The sequence below is a fragment of the Erigeron canadensis genome, chromosome 5 (genome assembly GCF_010389155.1).
Source record: "Erigeron canadensis isolate Cc75 chromosome 5, C_canadensis_v1, whole genome shotgun sequence".
Taxonomy (NCBI): Eukaryota; Viridiplantae; Streptophyta; class Magnoliopsida; order Asterales; family Asteraceae; genus Erigeron; species Erigeron canadensis.
This window is the reverse complement of record NC_057765.1, coordinates 11620396-11641648: the sequence shown is the minus strand read 5'-3', so window position 1 is coordinate 11641648 and position 21253 is coordinate 11620396. Positions and strand designations below refer to the sequence as shown.

Sequence of the window (21253 nt, the reverse complement as noted above, 5' to 3'; positions counted from 1 at the left end):
TGATTCACTTAGTCAAGAAGAAGAAGGATCTGAATTGCTAAGCAGAGGAATTATCAAGATCGTAAACCAATTCTTAGATCTAGGGTATCGAAATCGAAATACGCCCTAAATCCAAAAAAACTTATAAACCAGAAATCACCGATCAGATGGAACTTGGCTTTGATACCATGAACAAACTTGAAGATCAATCAAACAACAATTTATTATTAATATGTTGTTTTATTATTTGATTAGAAATAATCAGTCGGCTAGATTATCCGACTTATAAAGTTCGATTATTACAATTGAGAATATGATCAACATGATCAAATAAAGGATTGATCAAGATAAATCAATCCAAGAATACAATCAATTATCACTAGAATATTTGCAGAAAAATTATATATACGAAAATATGTAAAACTGGAAGATCGATCTTGAAACCCTAAAAAGGGTGGATGATAGTAATTATACTCTAGGACTATGACAGCTTGCAGCTCTCCTACCTCATCTTTCCCTTTGTACAAGATCAGTCCTACTGTAGATAAAAATAACAACCCTGCACAATACAACCCTGCATAATATCTTAACCCTGAAGTTATTAACATATTCAAAATATAACCTAAAGTTTATATTAGATAGTTTTAACATTTTATAATTTATATTTTTTGAGACATTGTAGTTTCCTGAGAAATAACAAGTAAGACGTAGTTTACACGCCGGCTTCCAATTCCTTTGCCCCGTCAAACTAATGCCGCCACCGTGTTTTACTATTTTTATTGACAGATGGGCCCATAATATCCCTCTTTGACCACTTGTTCCCAAAATTTATAAGCTGGCCACAACGGAATTGTCGGTCCTTTCAATTATTATTTTCCTTATTATTATTGTTAGGAAATAAGTATATAAGATTGTCAGTATATAAAAAACTCACATACTATCTATTAAAATCATGAGGCCAAATAATTTATTAAAGAAACGAAAAAATATTGAAAAAATAATACTTGAATGGCTTCACATTTAAGTTTAAGTCTCAAACAGTCTTATATACATTTTTTTCATATTAATATTGTATTATTATTGTATCAGAAATGACGTTAGGATTTGTTTGTCTAGGACGATCCCAAAAAGTGACACATAGGCTAAGTACCAATATATTCAATATGACAACATAAAAACCAAAAATGAATTGATTTAATGATTTATATCTTTAAATCTTAACCATTGATTCAATGATCTGTATGATTTTTATGCAAAGGAAAACTTATTGTTGAACACGGTCTACACGAGGAACAACATAATCTGTTGGAAATATTCATAATTCTACAAGCTAACTTGGCATAATGGTTATTTGACACTTGAGGATAGTTTCTCCTCACATTATTACGACATTAATGGAAAGGTAGGGAACGACGCCTTTTTATCGAGAAAGAAAATGTAAAAAAGATAAAGTGCTCATACGATTCTTATTCTTTTATTTCTATATATCTTGATGCTCTAGTTTTTGTTGTATCAAGTTGTAAGATAAGTCATAATGATAAAAACTGCAAATGCAAAGGAAAACATACATCGAGATATAAAAGTTTAATGCAAAGTGCAAAATGTTGAATAAGAATATAGAAAAACACATAAAACGTGTCTATATGATTTTTTTTAACATTCTAATATAATTAAGGAGATGTGCACGACGATGGGTTTATGGTTTATTGGTAAGATATTAAACTTTAAGGAAAATCGAACAAAGTTCAAATTTCACTTCTTACATTTGTATGAATGAATTTTTTCTTTCAAATTTCACCTCTTACATTTGTATGAATGAATTTTTTCTTTTTTTTTTACTCCAGACATGTGTGGTTCGAGCTCTGCATATTGCCCATTTGTATCCATATTTGCAAGTCTTTCAATACCGTTTTTAAGTTAACATATACATATAGGGATCATGATGGATAAGAATAAAAGCTTGAGACTCTAGCGATTAGCGAGTGTCCTGAATACATTACATCGTATTTCTAAACTGGAATTGAAAGAATAAATACAACATATTTCAGACAAGGCTAACACAAATTTGTACAATTAATATATGATTAATTAAAAGTTTCATTACTTTGAAACAAAAGAAAGTGCCTTTCTAAGATTACGAAATGCTTTTTCATAACGAACAAAACCCATGAACCAGAATTCAAAGTTATCATCCGTAACTATTTCTATGTACTTTTGTGCCGTGTTGTCGACGTTCTCACTCTCGTTTGCTTCTTTAATCTTGCTTATTGGAATCAATACCTGTGACCAAACAATATATATATGTGATACAACACATTCAAACCATTAACCATACACAAAATACAAGCGTAAATGATTTTCAACAATTTATTTAATCAGCCTGATACCCCGTCAAGACGAATATCAAAATTACCGGTAGTATAAAGTGGGTTTTGATCATTCTTTAGTGGGTCATACTTTTATCCGATAATATAAGAGGAGTTATGTGACACATTTCATTTATAGTATATATATGAACCTACATAATAACATGCTTTATAGAAAAGAAATTAACAAGGTACGATGATATGATGTATATCAACTATCCTACTTGTGAAAATGCAAAGGAACAAACAAACCAATTTGCATAATTGCATTTCGACTACAAGTTGCCTATGTCACACTCTATAATTGTTTGTTTGAGACAGAAATTCATGATGATAATAATAATAAGTAACTAAATATTATGCTTAAGAATCTAACCACTTACGCGAAACAAGAAAACTTATGTGTGTTTCACACGTATTACAGATGATTTGAATAGACTCAAGGTTTCCTAAAATATAATATGCTACATATTCGTAAACGTGTGCCCTAGGGGCTTGAATTAACTTATGTGTTAATTTGAATTACCAACAACTCCAAATCATCAAAACTTTTGCAGAAAGAAATGGGATTGATTAAATAATTAAGGGAAATTAATTAAGGTGTTGAATTAATTACCTTGTAAGGCTTTCGAATTAGGTCCCCGTTGGGTGAACGCAATGTGATAGATCTGTCACTACAAAAAGCAACCTTTTGAGTGGAAATGAAGAGTACCCCAGCAATTGGACCTGCAGTGGTTGACAAATAACATTGAGAGGCTTTCAATAATTTCTCTTCATCATTCTCACCAAATACTTCCTTGAATATATTTTCCCTTCCTCCTTTTCGTATTATTTTTGCTCCCAATCTTAGCTTCCCCTTCACTGTCTCTGATAACTTCGGACCCATTGTCACTACATGTCAAAAACATTTAATTACATCTTCAATCCTTTTTTTCCTGTCTTTTAATTAATTTTACATAGATCTAGAAACTAATAATATCATATCATTGACCTAAGAGATGTCAATTTTTTTCATGAAGGCCTATGGATCTAATTTCTATTATACCAATTTCAACCAAAAACATGTGGACATACAGTCCAAAATGTTATATTGTTGCATTCCCAAAACATTTTAAACACATTTTTTGCAATTTATTTGCTTAGTCTAAAAACCACCGCCAAATGGACAATACATTCAATGGCATATGAAAATGGAATACACGGAATAAAAACATTTTCAACTAAATACATACAATTATACAAAAATATATTTGAACTTGAAATGAAAACATTTTCAAGTACGTGACACATTTATTTTATGAGTACTACATTTAACTTGACAATCACTTCGGGGAAAGAATAAATTTTAGACCACGTACACAGTTTTTTATTTATTCATTCATTTTTTTATAAGTTTTCTTGCAAAACCAAGATTCAAGCCGCAGCTAGTAGGGGCTACAGGGCGTTAAACGCTCATCAACTAACACAACTTTTTATTTAAATTTTCATTCAGAAGCTAGGCTATATCAACATTAATTTCTCTAATCGGCCCCCTAATTAATCAAGCAACGACGGACCCCTTCATGTCAAATCCTAGCTAGTATAACACAATAAATAGATAGTAATTAAAATGAAGAAATGTTAATTGGTCACATCATATAAGATAAATTAATTAATTACCATGATCTCTAACTCTAGATGCAAAACTATTACTTGTTTTACTACATGTATGATGCTTCTTCATTTCAGGATTTTTCTGTATGGTGTCTCCTCCATCTTCATTACCTTTAAACATAATATATTAAAACACAAAACAATTACTAAGCCATTCCAAGTTAAAAAGAAAAAGAAAAACTATATGAGTAAGAAAGAAGTAGCTAATAATAATGATTAAGTGTATGAAATAAGATATAAAAAGAGAGTGTACTTGAAGTAGTAGTAGGAGATAAAAAAGAAGATGGGCTGAATAAGAACATGCTAGCTGGAGATGATGACTCATTGCCAGTTTGGTCATGAATGATTTTGTAGTGATCGGAATATTTGTCACCGTTGTTTTTGTCCACCATTATTGAAATCAAACAATACAAAACTGTGTTTATGTGTTTAATATATATTTGTGCTTGTGTGTGTGTGTGTGTGTGTGAAACAAAGAAAGAAAGAGGAAGGAAATAGGGATGGAGTTGTTTATCTAAGTTGGGGGTTGAGAAGTCAAAGTCGTCTGTGTATGTGCGTTGTGTTTCAACGCTGTTTCTGTCACTATTATTATCCAGTAATAACAGTAAATATTGTAGACTTCCAACTAACTTCCTTTATATTCTTCTTATTTTCTACACTGTTTAACCATAATCATGACACTTAATAAGGACCGCATCATTTAAGGATGTGTAATGATCGATCCTTCTAAATGATTAGCCTAAAAATTTTCCTAATTAATAAGATTGTAACATGTGGAAAATCAGGGGATGAGATTAGGAAAGAGAATTAGCGGATTCCATGTGTTAACAAGTGGATATATTAGGAGGATTTTTAGGAGAGTTGGTTAAGAGGATTTATCATTTTCCTTTAATGATATCCATCTAACGAGCATCCTACTCTATAAGAGCGAAGGGTGTAGTGCCAAAAGTTTGACAAATTGGCTAGTTTGGCTAATTATTGACGAATCACCATTCGACACATGTCGTAACTATCCAAAACACATGGTATAGCAAACAAAACTAGCCAAAACTTGCCAAATTACCAATGTCAAAAAACATTCCAAAGGTAACTGGAAATTAAAAAATTTTGTCGGAATACATAAAAAAGTGACCTTTTTTTATAAAATAAAAACTTGGGTTCAGAATTTGGGGGTCGGATCATCCGAAGGGTTTACCCCGCCAAGATACGCCTTGGATCATTCGAGTCCCATTTTTACAAACATCTGTATCATCATCGCCCATTTAACGTAACACCGGCAACCTAACTGTTCAACGATACCATCATCGGCTAAAACTACTTTTTCCGGCTACATATCACTTTAATGGAACAAAATCCGGCAACGCTACCAAGGAAAAATCTGCCAATGCTACCGCTAAGTTAACACTACCAAACTAATCATAAACAAGCAATTAACGGCAATGTAAAAAGTTAAATATACATATATACATATATATATATATGTATGTATATAAGCAGGAGCAGTTCACCGTAAAACCCAATAAAAGGGTTCGCTGGAAAACTAGCCACCGTAAGCAACAGCAACAGTTAACCATAAACCCAAGAAAGGGCTGGCTGGAAAACCACAGCCAACGTAAGCCGCGACAGCAGTTAACCGTAAAACCCAAGAAAGAGCTCGTCGGAAAACCGATGCAACATGCAGTAGTACCAATAGTTTACCGGAAACCCAAGAAAGGTCTCGCCAGAAAACTGATCCAAGAAAGCAACAGGAAACCCTATCGTAAACCGGAAACACCAAAAAAGGGGTCGCTGGAAAACCGAACAAGTAGTCAAATAGCCAACTACACCCTTGCACAAGCCAAACAAAGTTTTGGACGTTAAAAAAGTGAACGTTTCTGGCCGGCAACCACCGGAAATCCCGATCTCACCGGAAAGTGTGCAATGTAATGTTAAGGAGCATCGACAAGTTTTATCGGCATGTATTCTGGCAATAGAAGCCAAGAAAAACATAGATCTAGCCTCAAAATCGAAAACCCCCAAATTTTCCGGTTAGGTTTCCGGTGAAAATGAAGTTTTGGGAACAAAAAAAGTGGTCACAAAGGCACACTCCCAACGTTCACAAGGATCAGCCAAAACATGTTGATATATATAGCCAAACTTTCCAAAACTAGCCGATGCATGTGTTATAGGGTTGCCAAAGAGCCGATGAGAGCCGATGCTTTTTGCCGATAAAAATAGCCGACTACACCCTTGCCCCTAACATCCTAATTTGTATATCACGTCAGCTTTTTATTCATTCTTCCCACAAACATTCTCTAATTACCCATAACAATAATAAATGGGAAAATGATAAATCTTTCTAAAAATCCTCGTACTTCACTAACTACTTGAAAAGTGTTTTCCACTTATTTTCTCTCATAATCTAATCCTTTGATTTTGACAAATGTCATAATCTCATGAATCATGATTAGGAGGTTTTTAAGCTATTTAAGTTGGAGGATCAATCATTTCCCATAATATATTCATCCTTTTTACACACATCGATCCAAACTATATTTTGTCAAAGCAATATATTCATCATTTATCCAAGTTTTGTCATCTACCTCCATCATTTATCATCTTTCTCTACAAACACCCAAGGATGTATACTCTCTATCTCATCACCCACAACAATACCTTCACTGCAAACATTATCCATGTCATCACAAATCACATATGAATACCATTGTTGTGGATGGCCTCAGATAATATTTTTCCACAAAGTTTTCATGTTCCTTTAATAGTAGAAATGTTTTTTTAATGTAAAACATTCATTTTAAGTCATTAGACTTTTTATTTTTTTTACTAGACTACTGAAAGTTATCAAACTACCTATTTAGGTGAATGAACTTTTTAATTTTCTAAGAGATCATTAAAAGATGATATTAATTATTAAGCTTAATCAAAATCACTTTCAACTTTTGAACCACCACGATAATTTGTTTCTCCATCTGTTTTTATAATATTTGAAATTTTTTTCAACGATAAAAAAAGTTAATTTTTTGTTTCCCAATATGGACTTTATTTCTCAACTTGAGAACTTAACTTTTTATTAACGATATACAATTTTATACTAAGTTTTTTTTTAAAGGAAATACCCAACAACAAATTTTAAAAGCACAATGGGAAAGTCAAAATCGAAACTAGAAACCATAATGTAAGTCACTCGGGTCTTGTACTCTTATCGAACTGAGATTAAGGATATGTCGAGGTGCGGAAATTCCTCAAGATAACCCACGGTATTTAAATCAACCTTTAGATGACATATATAACACTATATATATATATATATATCTTTTCGCGTGAAAGTAAACACTCGTGGGAACGGCTCTCTGGATTCACTTTACCAAACACGTGGTAATCTAAATCTACGAGCCGTTCGGGGGCCGGGTGTGTGTTTGCGGTTCGTGCACAAGACGAGTGTTACCCATATGACAAACCATGTGTGTTCTTGGTTTTTCTTGCTCTAGGATTTGCTCGTTTCTCTCTCTACACTCTTGTTAGAACACGCATGACACACACCCTCTATTTATAGGCAAGGACCAGGAAGATGCAAATGGTCATTTGCGTGTTTCTGATACACGCATGGCCCAATGGATTTGCGTGTTTCAATGGTCAAGGCCCATTAGGGTTTTGGCCTGTTTTCTGTGTTTCCTTGAACACACAAAACATTTGAGTGTTTTTGTGGTCAAGCATACTTTTGCTTGTTTCCACAGAAACTCTCAACCCATTTCAGAGTTCTTGAGAACAAACATACTTTTGCTTATTTCTTAGAAACTCTCAAATGACCATTTGAGTGTTCTTACTTTGAAAAAGCAAAACTTTTGCTTGTTCCTAAGAACCCTCAAATAACACTTAGGATATGTTGAGTAAATGTCTTTACTGCCGTCAAGATGCAGAATCGACATTAACTCAACTAATGCAGAAACACCATTATCTTAACTTCCCTTTGGAAGTACATTAAGTTAATTTCTCAACTGCTGTTAAACGCATAAACAATATTAACGTAATGACTCTTTACATGTTATGTCTAAAACCTACAAAATACAAATAATAAACAAACACATAAACAAAATTGGATCCCAATTGGCTCAACAAAATATGCCAAGGTAATATTATGGACAAACGGTAATTACAAGATAATTACAAGACTTGAACTTATAAATAACACTACAACAAAAAGGGCTTTTTAGGACCCTTTTCCTAGGACGCCACTAAACGAGTGTCCTAAAAAGCTATGTAATAGGACGAATGAGTGTTTGAGGCTATATTATAATATAAGCAGTTAAACGGGCGTCCTAAAAAACTATATAGTATGACACATGAGTGTTTGGAGTCCTATCATCATAGAATTTAACAGGACACTTAAAATATGCGTCCTAATAAAATACTTTATAAGACGTTTACTTGTTGAGGTCTCGTTATGTTGTAATATGATAGGACACTTGATCATTGGGGTCCTATCATAACATAACATAATAGGACACCTGGTATTCAAGTCCTAAAAGATCATGTTATAGTACCCTTATTTGTGAGAGTCATATCATAACATAACTTGTTAGGACACTTGACACTTATGTCTTATAAGTTTAACCTTTGGTAAGACGTTTTTCTGTTATGTTATGGTATCTGTAATACAACATATTGGAATACTGGATATATAAGTCGTAAAGCATCAATTTTATATGCTCATTTGCTAAAGTTTTACCATTACATAACATATTTGGCCTTGTAAAGTTAGAATTATATACTTAGTGGTAAAAGTTTTTATTAAATATGTGTATGATTGAACATCTTATTGTAGATAGCAAATATATTTAAATTACAAATACAACTATACCGAATTTCAGCATGAGCAGAGATATGGGGGTTTTCCACTAAGGAAATATAAGTCAATGAAGAAGTGACTATACTCTTCACATTCGAAAGTGGCAAAAGTTGAAAATATACTTGTAAACCATTATGGACCATAATGTTATACCGATTTATCCATGTCGTCCATCAGAACAAATGTAACAACGCAAAATGTCAATGACACAACTTGCTACCTTATTTTATTTGTTGTAAAGTTGATGTTAACTAACTCAACTACTCATGATCACAGAATATCAATTCACAATAGACTGCCAAAAAGGCTAACCATGTATTTTCATCTATCAATTTGCACAAGTCATATTAGCAGGAGTATAGACTTCAGAGCTCACACCTGTAAGGATTGTCTAGACGTATCTTATCAAACCTCGAGTACTGCTCACCATCTTTAACATTAGAATGACCCGAAAATAATTTTTGAGCAACAATGATCATGAATTTGACCTCTAATCCCTTTTTAATCCATTGTCCAGAGTTTGTCATCAGCACAAACATACAACCGTTAAATCGCCAATGGAAAAATAATTTGGTTGCCAAGAATGGTTCATCATATCTGCAAAATAGCACCACATATTTTCCATAACACATAAATAAAATGGCCAAAAGCTAGTATCTATCTAATATTTATAACACAAACTAATGATAAAATAATACGGAAACATAGGTAGAAAAACCACATGGTGCAAACGTATTTACATTTTATATTGACGAACCAATCACAAATCTGAAGTTAATGTGTCTGTCTAGTGTGTGCCATACTAACAGCCCAAACCAATCTTTGTATATCTCGAGCAAGCTGTTTTATGTATAAGGATTAATTTTAGGAATTTAAAACAACGGAGGATATAAGCATCAGATGAATTTCGACCATAGAATTGTGAATGTTCCCGAGTTTTTTCCCCAAATTTTTGCAACCCGTTTTTTCTCTTTTCTCATGGTTTAAGCAAGATCTTCATCATGTAGATCTTCCAGGTCATCCTGCAGCATGTCAAAAGAATATTCTAAAAGCATATGGCATATGGTTTTTCTAGTAATGACATTACGCATTTCCATATGATCAAAACTCAGAATCAGATTGGCTAAACGGAAATATTAAGTGGTGGTGACAAGATGGATGGATCGGGAAGGTTTGTTAATGGGTCAAAACGATTAATTTGTTGTACGGTTGAAAACATTATGGGACTGGTTGTGTTAGACACCAAGAACGTATTGTACATTTGCCCAAAATATATTAATTAAATGTGTTACAATAATAATTAAAATCTTATAAGAACTAAGAGGCCGCCATTAAGCCTTCGGGTGATTTCAAACCCATTTGGCCCATGTCAGTTTCTAAATGTTCAGACATTTTGTTTTATTTTTGGCTGCCGTAATTCAGGCAGAATGCAAAACTATCTACTTGGGGGATGAAAATATACAACAGTGCTTGGGTTGTACCTTTCTGGGAGAGCTCAAAACATCTGCATAGCAAACCAAGAAGTGTCCCATCTTCATTATTACTTATCAGTATGGACCAAGAAGTGTCTTATGGTAAGCCTACTAATCTTTTCACTTTCTTCACTTACATTCTCACAGTAGACTCCAATATGACCCGATGTATAATTTAGTTCAAACAGTAATAAGTTAATAAACAAAAAATAGTCCAACTTGTATGGCAAACTATCTGAACTTCTAAAGTACTCTACTTCTTGCTCAACAACAAAAGAGCGTTAGTAAACAGAAAAATATGAGCATCAAACGTTTAAACACAATAACCAAAAGTCATTCCTTTGAAGAGAAAAATGAAACAACAAATTTAAATTGTGAATCCTATTCCAAAAAAAAAAAAGAAACTCACATATAAATAAATAAATATACCTCACATATCTAGAATGCTCATGTTACTGGGAATCATGCACTAACAGTCTCCCCCTTGACATCAGCATCTAGATATGGCCTTCAAGTCTTCGTTTGTCATCCTAAGTGGTGGCCAAAAACCCTCTTCAGGAACTTCAGAAGTTCTTCACGATCTTCTGCTCTTCTTCTTTCTTTCGACCTGAGTTTCCTTCTCAAAATCTGAGTCAGACTCTGTTAGTGAATCTGTGCTTCTGCCTGCAGCAAGTCTACGAGCTTTTTTTTATTGGCCCTAGATCCAGGATCCTTTGGCTTGATCATGTCGGCCATTGCATTTTGATATGCCACGTCATCGTATCCGAACTTGAGAAAGATCTCGTTCTTCAGATTCAAGGTGCCAGAAGAGTCAAATGATATAACATCATCTCCAAAAAGAAGTGGAACATTCTGACGACCAACTCTTACATCTCCAGTTGATTGTTCCTGGACACCAACTCCTACATCTCTAGTTGGTGTGGGACCAGCATCGGCAGGTGCTTTCCCTTTTTCTTCAGTTGTGGGGGCTCGAGAGGTACCAACAGCACCTGGCTGGCTTTGCTCCCTCTGAGATACGGCAGTCCTCGTGCCCATTGGAAATCTTGAAGTCTCTCTTTGTCTGCTAGGATCATCTCCCTCGTCCTCTCTACTTTCCCTCTTAAGGGCATCATCCTTGCAGGTTGGCTGTATCTCCCCCTAAGACTTAAGATTTTCAATAATCTCATTTAGCTGGTCATAGTCGTCATCTAAGCTTGTCAAACCTGCAGTGTGGCTCTTTATAACTTCATTATGGTTCTCCAATCTTTCGACAATCTGATACAGGTGCTTGGTTGTCTCAGATTGGATTGATTATAGAGCCTCCTGCCTTGTTCGAAGCTGAGCATTCTTAGCCTTCAGCTCTTCAAGCTCTTGACGATGTGATTCTTCCTGCTTAAACAGATTCTCTGTCAAGCCAGAAACCAAGGCTCTCATATCAGCCACTTGCTTTACCAACCCAAATATTACATCATTGTCAGTTCTGGAGCTGCTTGGTTGGGAAGACATCACTGATGGTCGAGAAGGGATAGTTGGTGGTGCAGTCGGTCTTGACTCTGACGGTCTGAATGTGGATGCATGTGGTTGCTGAATTGCAGAAGGTCCAACAATCGGAAGTGTAAATGTAGTATGAGGAACTAATGTTGTTGTTGCACTGGTGAAAGATGTGAATGCAGACCCTGTAGCTGAAAGTCTGATTCTTGTACTTGCTTGCTCAACTGGTGGCCTCATCATCAACCCCTAACCTGCTCCCTAGGTCTAGCAGTTACCTCCTCAGTATGTCTCTGCACATGCTCAGACTCATGCCCTTGTCCCTCTTCAACTGCCACACTCATCATAGCACTAAGTCTAGGAGACTTCTGAGTGCTAGATGTGCCTTCATCAGCCTTTTTTCTACTCCTAGGTTGTAGAGGCGAACTATCTTCTTCATCCTCCTCCTTAGGCTGGAAATCTGCATCAGCCTTGAGTTCCCTTTTAGATTGAGCAACACGCTTTTCTTGTAGAAGCCTGCATGCTCTCTCTTGAGGGTCCTCTTAACCATCATCATCACTGGAGCTGTCCTCTGTACTACTCACAGTGATATGAGAATCACTACTTGCCTCATCATCGGCCTCGTGATCCTCAAACAACTTGTTGATCTCTGCCTCTAGATCAACACGAGCGTCAAAATGTTGAACCTGATTGATAACATCATTTAGTTCCAACATTTGTTGTGCAACCTCCGCAGCCTCTTCAGCATTACCTTGACCTTGTTCCATTTGAAAGAACAAGTCATCGACTACTTTAGCATTTACTGGGGGTTATTGCACTGGAGGTTATTGTTGTTGTTGCTGTTGTTGTACTTGGTGTGCTGCAGGTAGTGGTTGAGGAACTTGTTGTGGAGCTGCAACAACATTTCCATCAACATCTGACCCATCATGGGCAAATCCATCATTATTAGGTGCAATGTATGCCGGAGTGATGACTGCACCAAAGAGATGTCTGTCAGTCGGTCGAGCTAGAGGTGGGAGAGAGCCTCTGTAGTTGTAACTATCGTTGAATATACGATTTGGCATAATAGTTACATGCTCGACAGGACCCACCTGTGGTAAACTGGGCAAACGAGCATTGATGATCATCATAATGAGTCGAGGATACATCAAAAAGAGCTCGTTGGCAGTTGCACTAACTTGCCTTCTAATCTCATTAGAAGTAACAAGAGAAGCTGTAAGGCTTATTTAGCACAAGGGAGAAAATTTGGGACTGGGTCTCGATATTCAGGTTATCATACCCGGTCTTCCTGTTGCTCAGAGCAACCAAAACCATGTGACTAAAGAACTTCCATTTCCCATGAACACAGTTCTTCATGAAGGTGTTTTGGTTTCGATCCCCAACATAACCCATTCTTCTATAAACTCCATATCTTAGTGCCAGTGGGTTGTGATGGGACCATTAACTCCTCCCTCTTGGGCTTCAGTACCCAATCCAAGTATCTGGATCAAATCCTGAGGAGTGAACTGGATGACTTGATTATTCACCGTAGCTTCAATCCTCTGATTATCCCCAGCAATATATCTTGCAGAGGCCCAGAATTGATCACCGGGTTGGCAGTGAGAACCCTTCGAATTTTAGATCGTTGAAAGAAATCTAGAATAGGAACAAACTCTGCTGCATTCGCCTGGTTGACATCCAGGTTAATCAAATAATTATGATTGCTGTGGAATTGTCTTTCAGCTATCTGCAAAAAGATATAAACAACAAAGCATTAGCAACAACAAACAAAGTCGAACATTAAAGTTCTTAATCATTTCTAAGCCCCTGAAACACCTTGTTTCATCGGCTCTAGAAATGTTATCAACTTTAACTATCGACCTATAATGTCAATCCTTAAGGTTCTTAAACATTTTCTAAACCCCTAGAACTCTTAGTTCCATAGGCTCTGAGAATGTTATCCACCTTAACTATCGACAAACAATGTCAAAATTAAAATTCTTAATCATTTTCTAAACCCCTAATACTTATAGTTTTATCGGCTTCAAAAATGTGATCAATTTTAATTATTGACAACTACTATCAAGTCTTAAAGTTCTTAACCAATTTCTAAGCCCCTAAAACTCGTTAGTTTCATCGGCTCTGAAAAGGTTATCAACTTTAATCATTGACGAGCAATATCAAAGTTTAAAGTCCTTATTGGCTCCGAAAGTGTTATTAACTTTAAGCAATGACATATAAGTTGAATGATAAAACTATTTTATTCTCCGTGAAATAGAAACCATTTGTTTACATATTTCTCTAAAATATTATATAGTTTATCAAAACAACATGTCGAAATTAAAACTTTTATAGTTTTCACAAGAAATCAGACCATTTTTCTCAAAATATTTCAAAACATGATTAAGTTTTAATAAACGACAACATAAGTTAAATGTCCTTTCTAATTTGACAAATTAAAAAAGTTCCCATTTTGAAAATTTTATAAGTCCTAAAATTGACAAATTCGTTATACACACACATATGGTGACACTACACACATATGGTGTCGGGTTTGACAAGCCAATGCGAGTGGTGTTTCATATTTTACTTATTAAATTTTTTTAATTTAAAAATTTTCTAAGTCATGAAACACACATATGCCCTAAAACACGTAGATGGTGACAAACACGCAAATGGATTTGTTTGGCAAAAGAACTTGCAAAGGGCATTGACTACTCAAATGCATGTTTCTTGTGATGACGTCATCACAAACACACAAAATCTAGAAGGCTTGAAGATCTTGGCTTCTAAAGAACACGCATATGCTCAAGAACACGCATATGCAGTTCTTCCTGATCAAAACCTTAGCCAGTTAAATTGAACATCAAAAACCCTTAAATAGGTACAAATAACTTTATATGTGTCCGATTTATCGATTTTTACGTTCCATTTCTCCATCCATTTCATGTTAATAGTCCCATTTAGTGATTTTATATTCGAAATAAAAACCCTAGATATTTGGTCATTTTAAACACGAAATCTGGACTTAGAAACCTTGTTAATCATATACCTTTGTTCCGAAAGTGTTAGAGATAGTGTTTCTTGTGTCAAAAACACGTATATATATAGCTATATGAATCCAGAATGTGAACAGTGCTAAGTCAGGGAACGCTCAAATGGAAAGGGATTTTCTAAGAAACACGCAAATGATTTAAAATTATCATTAAATGCGTATTGTTTTTTTATTTATACCCAAAACAACCCGCAAACCCTATTGACACTAGAACACGCATATCCGGCCCACTTGGCAGAACACGCAACTAGGCCCAAAGGATGAAACGCGCAAATGTAAGCCCATTTAGCACAAACAAGCAAATCAACCAATTGTAAAACATGCCAAGTTAATCCCACTTCACTTACAATATGCATTTTGTAGCCCATTTTGCTCAAAACAAGCATATGAGTCCACTTGGTACACTTTGCATATTAAACTTGACCTATTTTTTGATTCAAGGAACCTTGACTTATACATAGCCAACTTTTACAAACTTGATTAACACTTTTAAAATTCACACAGAATTTTCTCGAACTAGGTAAGATTAACAAATAGAATTCTTCAGAGAACATGATAAAACGGATATAAACCACTTTTTCATATCAAAATTATCATATTTTTCTCAATAAAGGAATTCTTCATAGTTGTCGCTACTTGATCATCTTGCAATGTAAAAACATTAAATTACGACCCATTATGTCATTAATTAATGAAATTTAATGCACCATCTTTAAGTGTTGACAATGACAGCCATTGGACACATACAATGCTGTAAAATAAATTCAAATACAACAAAAATAAATGATACAAGATTGAACATCCTTTAACAATCTTTCCGTCATTATTTTTGTCTCCATTTGAATTTAGCTGAGTTGTTGAGTGTAAGTGTATTCTGCTTCCATTTTAAGCTTGAGGTTTCTCCATTCCGAACTGGATAGACTCAATTTTCATACACTTTGGAGATCTTTTATCTTGTCAGTTGACACACATCCAGATAAGATAAATAGAACTGCAACCACATCAGCAAACTCATGAGATCTTTGCAATTAATGCATTCACCTCAAAAATAAATAATGGAATTCCGAAGATACTTAAACAGATTTAACTGATAACAAATAATAGATTCTCACACTCAAGATTATAATCTAAGCACTTATCAAGTTATTTCATACAATAAGCTTATTCAATTCAATTATTCATGATAAATTGCAAATCAAAATATTTGTCAAATACATCAATTAAATGATTTCGTTTGACCTATTTTGACTGAAACCTTAAGTATCAAAACTTAACTTTCCGTGCAATTTCTAAACAAGACCCAATTTAAGGTGTACCAAACACACTTAAATTAATGCCTTTACATTACACTTCTTCATCTTCATGATGCACATTTTCTTGTGTTCACCAAGAACACAATCAAGTCCCCCTGGAACCCGAAAAACCCTAATTATTATCTCTCGTGCAATAGAACCTTTTATTATGAGCAAGAACCTTACGGGGCATAAAGTTACAAAATCAATTACAGTGACTGTTGGATCAAAATCACTCTTACCAATCTTGTAATAGTCATGCTTAATATTGTCCTTGCGATATGCCTTACGGAGCAAAAGACTTAGAAAATCAATCACAGTAATTTTAGGATCAAAATTACTCTAATCAATCTTAGAAAAGTTATGCTTAGTCCGGTAAATGCAATATACCCTACTCAGCATGAAATTTAAAAGTCAATCACAGTAATCTGTAGGAGTAAAGTTACTCTAATCAATCTTAGAATAAACATGCTTAGTCAGATACATGCAATAGGTTCTAGAAGAAGCAAGTACTACCGAAAAGATCGGATTTAGCAAATGAGTAAACTTAAATGCCATATTTGGTAGTCATTTATCTAGCAGTAATGACTCCTCCTTAAACCATTATTATATTTTTGTGTTATTGTTTCTGATTTTAAGATGGTTCTTGAGAGATAGAAACTAAGGGTTTCTCATTCCAGTTAACTGGATTAGAAACTCAAAACGTGATCGATCAAAGGCCTTAGTGTAACTATCATAAGTAAAGTATCATTGCATATTAATCATAGGATAACATCCATTAAATTAATAACCATGTTATCTGATGTGTGTTTTATTTCTTGCCTTTAAATTTAAGTTGTACAAGTAACTATCTAACCTAAACACACTTAACGAGCAGAGAACCTGGTCAGTGTAGTATAGCTTAGTGGTAAGTTACAGGATCGTTCGCGGGGACGCGTTGCGTTACCTAATCTAGTAGTACGTGTAATTCTAGTTTGTTTGGGGGTTTGTCACTAACTCCTAATAAACTAATACTTTTAACAGTAAATTAAAATCTAACCACACGCTTTGCAGCGAGAGGCTAATCTGAAAGTAGTTTGGAAAAAGCAAATAACAGTAATTAAATTAAAATACTTGTTTGGCATCTCTGATCTCATGGTGCGACCAAATACTATCCTACTGGTTTGTTAGCCTGTTGGAAACTTAATCACGGTTCAGATTCTCGTTAGATTCACTTTGCCTAGTTAGTAGTACTGTCGCTAGACTCACACTACCCTTTAAAACAAATTCTCGCTAGATTCATTGTTTTAAGCATTAATGACCTAAAGTTTGTGTTACTAATTCATCTTTTAATTACCTGGCTCTTAAGCCATGACCAGATATAATTCCGGTGACCACAGTGCTCATTTCCAAGTCAAAGGATCGCGTCTGGCATTGTTAATGTTCATGTTCAATTCATCCTAGTTACTATGGTTCTGGATCCCTCGGCTACAAGTGAATCACTTTTTACTTCTAGTTATAGCCGACTAGTCATTTTTTGTCCTAGCATATTAGTCCTAGTGTATGATCATAGACAAACATCAGAATTAAACTAATATGTTCGAATATAAAACCAATAACAACATGAATTACTAATAAACATGGATCTATGATAAACAGTAAAGCACACTTCAACATAATCTAAATAAATACAGTAAAACAATAAGCGTCTACATTATAAAGGAATAACAAGTATTCAGCCTACTAGCCTAGCATTATTAAAGGAATAACAAAGTCCGAAAAGATGAAAGACATTGTTCGATGATATAAAGTAAATAAAGATGAAAGACCTAGACCAAGAGTGAAGAGCGGAAGGTGTTTAGATGCTCCAAAACCTTCTTGGAATCTGCAATTTCGATCTAGGGTTGTTGTTGGGCGGCTAGGGCTGCTGAATCGGCTCTCTCTTAAGGTTTTGAGGGTTAGTTCGACTTAAATAGGGATAAAAGTCAGTTACTGATCTGGGCCAACCAGCGGCGCTGGTCCTGGGCTTCCCTGGGCTAGCGGCGCTGGTGACTGGGGGAGCGGCGCTGGTGAGTGGCCAGCGGCGCTGGTGGCTTCTGAACTTGTTCTTGCGTTTTCGTTTGGCTCCCAAATCACTTCCTTGTGTCTTGTAACTACATAGGCTTCCTTCTTGAGTCACTTAATGTCATTTACCCTCTCTCGCATCTTCCGGAAACTTGCGTAAACACATCATTCATTAAGTATGTAATAACACGATTTCTTCTCTTGATTCGATCTCAACAATGGCGGTTCAAGTGTGTGTGTTCTTGGTGTGTTTAGTGTGTGTGATTTCTAGAGAGAGAGAGAGAGAAACGATCTGGATTAAGTTGTATGTAAAAATGGATCAAAGGCTTAAGATTTCTAAGGAGTTGAGGGTATTTATAGTCTAAATCTACAATTAAGCTAATTGACACTCCTAGTCCCTCAACCTTAGAAATCATTTCACCATGTCTTAACAACAACAAAGTCCACTAACTTAAATTACAATTTATTACTATTTTTGGATTTCTAACAAAGTACCAATAGTTCTAGAATAATAACTCATTTTAGCATAGAAATGAAACCTTTCTTTAGGGGTTTTTATCACAAAATGGACGCTCATCATATACCCCACACTTAAGCTTTTGCTTGTCCTCAAGCAAATAGTCCGAGAAAAATAAAACAATTGATGAGTGGACATTTTAAGTGTTAAAGTATTCTAGTATTTCGAATTCATTTGAAAGTATAGTCATGCAAAATGATTTGAGAAAGCTTTAGATAAAATCAGTAAGCTATAGCTAGAGGCTAGATAATCAGTCAATCAAAACTAAAAGCTAACTTTTTATATGTGTTAATACCTCTAAAACAATTCTATACTTCCACATGTCTTACAACTCAATCTTACTACCTTTTGCAGACTAGTTAAGCACTTAATTCAAGTTTGTATAGCAATCAGAACTACTAGCTACTAGCAAGGCATTTATATTTCAAAGTGTGTGTACTTGTGAGTCACTACTTAGATATACTCCTACACTACAGTCATGTTTGCTAGCTAAATGCAAAAGCAGTCATACAATATTATCATCTTTAATAGTTGAAACAGCGATGACAGGTCGGTGATTTCTCACGCGCAGAGCGACATAACTCAACTAAAAGTTCACATCAAGACAGTGGTGACAGGTTAGTGGTTCCCCACGCGAACTTGATGTATTTATATGGATTTTACTCGTTAATAGTTCTTTGAACTTATTTAATCTACTGATTGCCTTTTCTTAAAGATTTACTACATTATTCATGTAATAGACATTATCAGATATCCCAGATGACTCATAATCCTACTCCGCATGCAACTAGTTCACATTAAATAGTGTAAGATTTAAGATAAACCATACATCTAAACTAGTTTCTACACAAGCACTTATGTTAAGTCCAATTAATACACCTATGCTAATGACAAGAAAGCTCTAAATTACTAGGTATATTAAAGTCCGGTTAAGTGTGCTATGGCAAACATAATCGCATACAGTTTCAGTCTAAGCTCTAATCCAGTTGGAAGCATGAACAACTACAAATTTATAGTTAAGCTACTAATTCTAACTAATCGTTCATCCTACCAAGCTAATGTTGCTTAATTATCGTCATCTTTTGTCTACTTACAAAGCTTATATTCTCAAAATAGTTTTGAGACACTTAAAAACTTAAATTTGCATGAAATAAGTAGTAGAAAACTTGTTTAAAATCAAACAATTAGACCAAGGGTTTTTCCTATTCCATCCCCCACACTTAAATTGTACAACGTCCTCATTGTACTAGACATACATAACAAAGGGTTATAGTAAAAACATGTAAAATGTAAAAGAAAAAGGGTTTAACGAAACTTCCCAAGTGTAACTTCTAGACATACATAACATGAATATTGTTTGAAGATGGCATTTGTGGAGCGATTTGAACATGATGAGCTTTTGATAACTTCAATCGTCTCCAATTGATGGCGATCCATGGTTGCTTCTCCATCTTCTTTTCTTTTGGGTATTTTCTGATTTTTCAATTTTTTTGGATTTTTGGGTTTTTCTGGTTTTTTTGTGTTATTGGCGATCTGGTGCACAAAACGGAGCTTTAAGCGAAGCTGGTGGAGCAGGTAGCGGCGCTAGTTGGTGATATACCTAACGGCGCTGGTGGTGTCTTTCTGGACAGGTAGCGACGCTGGGTGGTGATAAGCGGCGCTGGTGATGGTCCCAGTGGCACTGGGCTGCTCTGATGCAGTCCCAGCGGTGTTGGTTAGTGACTAGCGGCGCTCGTGACTCCTGTACATGTTCCAAGGTCTAATTTTTTCAGCGATTTGATACTCGAACTCCCCCACACTTAGTTTTTAGCCAAGTGCATGGTTTCCTTCAGACTAGAAAGTAATATACTTCTGCACACTTCAATCAATTTATCAAAAATGAAAATATACGAGCTAAAACAAAAATGAAAAATAAAAACATAAAGTACGATTGCAATAAGTTACTTGTTTCTTCAATCCTTGAAAGCTTGCATCTGTGATACTCAAAACATAATCATAAAATATCACAAACGATAAAATTTAAAACAATCACTTAGTTGCAATTAGTCACAATTTTCTAAAAATGAAAAATAAAAAAAATAAGAAAATGAAAATTACTGCTTGGGTTGCCTCCCAAGAAGCGGTAAGTTTAACGAGTCTTCAGCCGGACTCGGCCTAGGAACTAGGTTGAGGAGTACGGGTTAGGCCTAGGGCCGGCACCCGTCGGTGTTTTGATGTGAAGGTCTGATTTATCCCTAAGGTGTGATTCTATCCTTCTTTTCTTGCTTTCCCAAGTGTAACTTCTAGTTTTGCACTTAGTTCCAAATGGGTTCGATTCAGTAATGTCTTCCTTGATGATAACTACTTGGTTGTATCCTAAGGTCATAGTCATCTTCCTTGCTTTCACGTTAACTGATGATCCTACCGAAAGCAAAAACGGTTGTCCTAAGATGATATGATCCCGTGTCATCGAATCATCTTCGACTAAATAAAAGTCGGCTGGGATATCTAATCCTGCTACTCTAACGACCAAGTCCCTAACGAAGCCTTTGGTTAAAACCTTTGCTCATCCTACCAACCAAATTTCTAATTCTTCACGTTTAAC

The 21253-nt window shown here is 35.1% G+C and overlaps 1 protein-coding gene across 1 annotated transcript; it reads right to left on the bottom strand.

Annotated features, from left to right (window-relative positions):
• Positions 1 to 2043: 2043 nt before the first annotated feature.
• Positions 2044 to 4471, bottom strand: LOC122602123 (GEM-like protein 7). Its single transcript, XM_043774851.1, has 4 exons — positions 4252 to 4471; positions 4005 to 4109; positions 2962 to 3236; positions 2044 to 2259 (listed from the first exon to the last, which is right to left on the bottom strand). The coding sequence occupies exons 1-4, from the start codon at positions 4388 to 4390 to the stop codon at positions 2080 to 2082; spliced, it is 699 nt and encodes a 232-aa protein (XP_043630786.1). The 5' UTR covers positions 4391 to 4471; the 3' UTR covers positions 2044 to 2079.
• Between the last annotated feature and the right edge of the window lie 16782 nt (positions 4472 to 21253).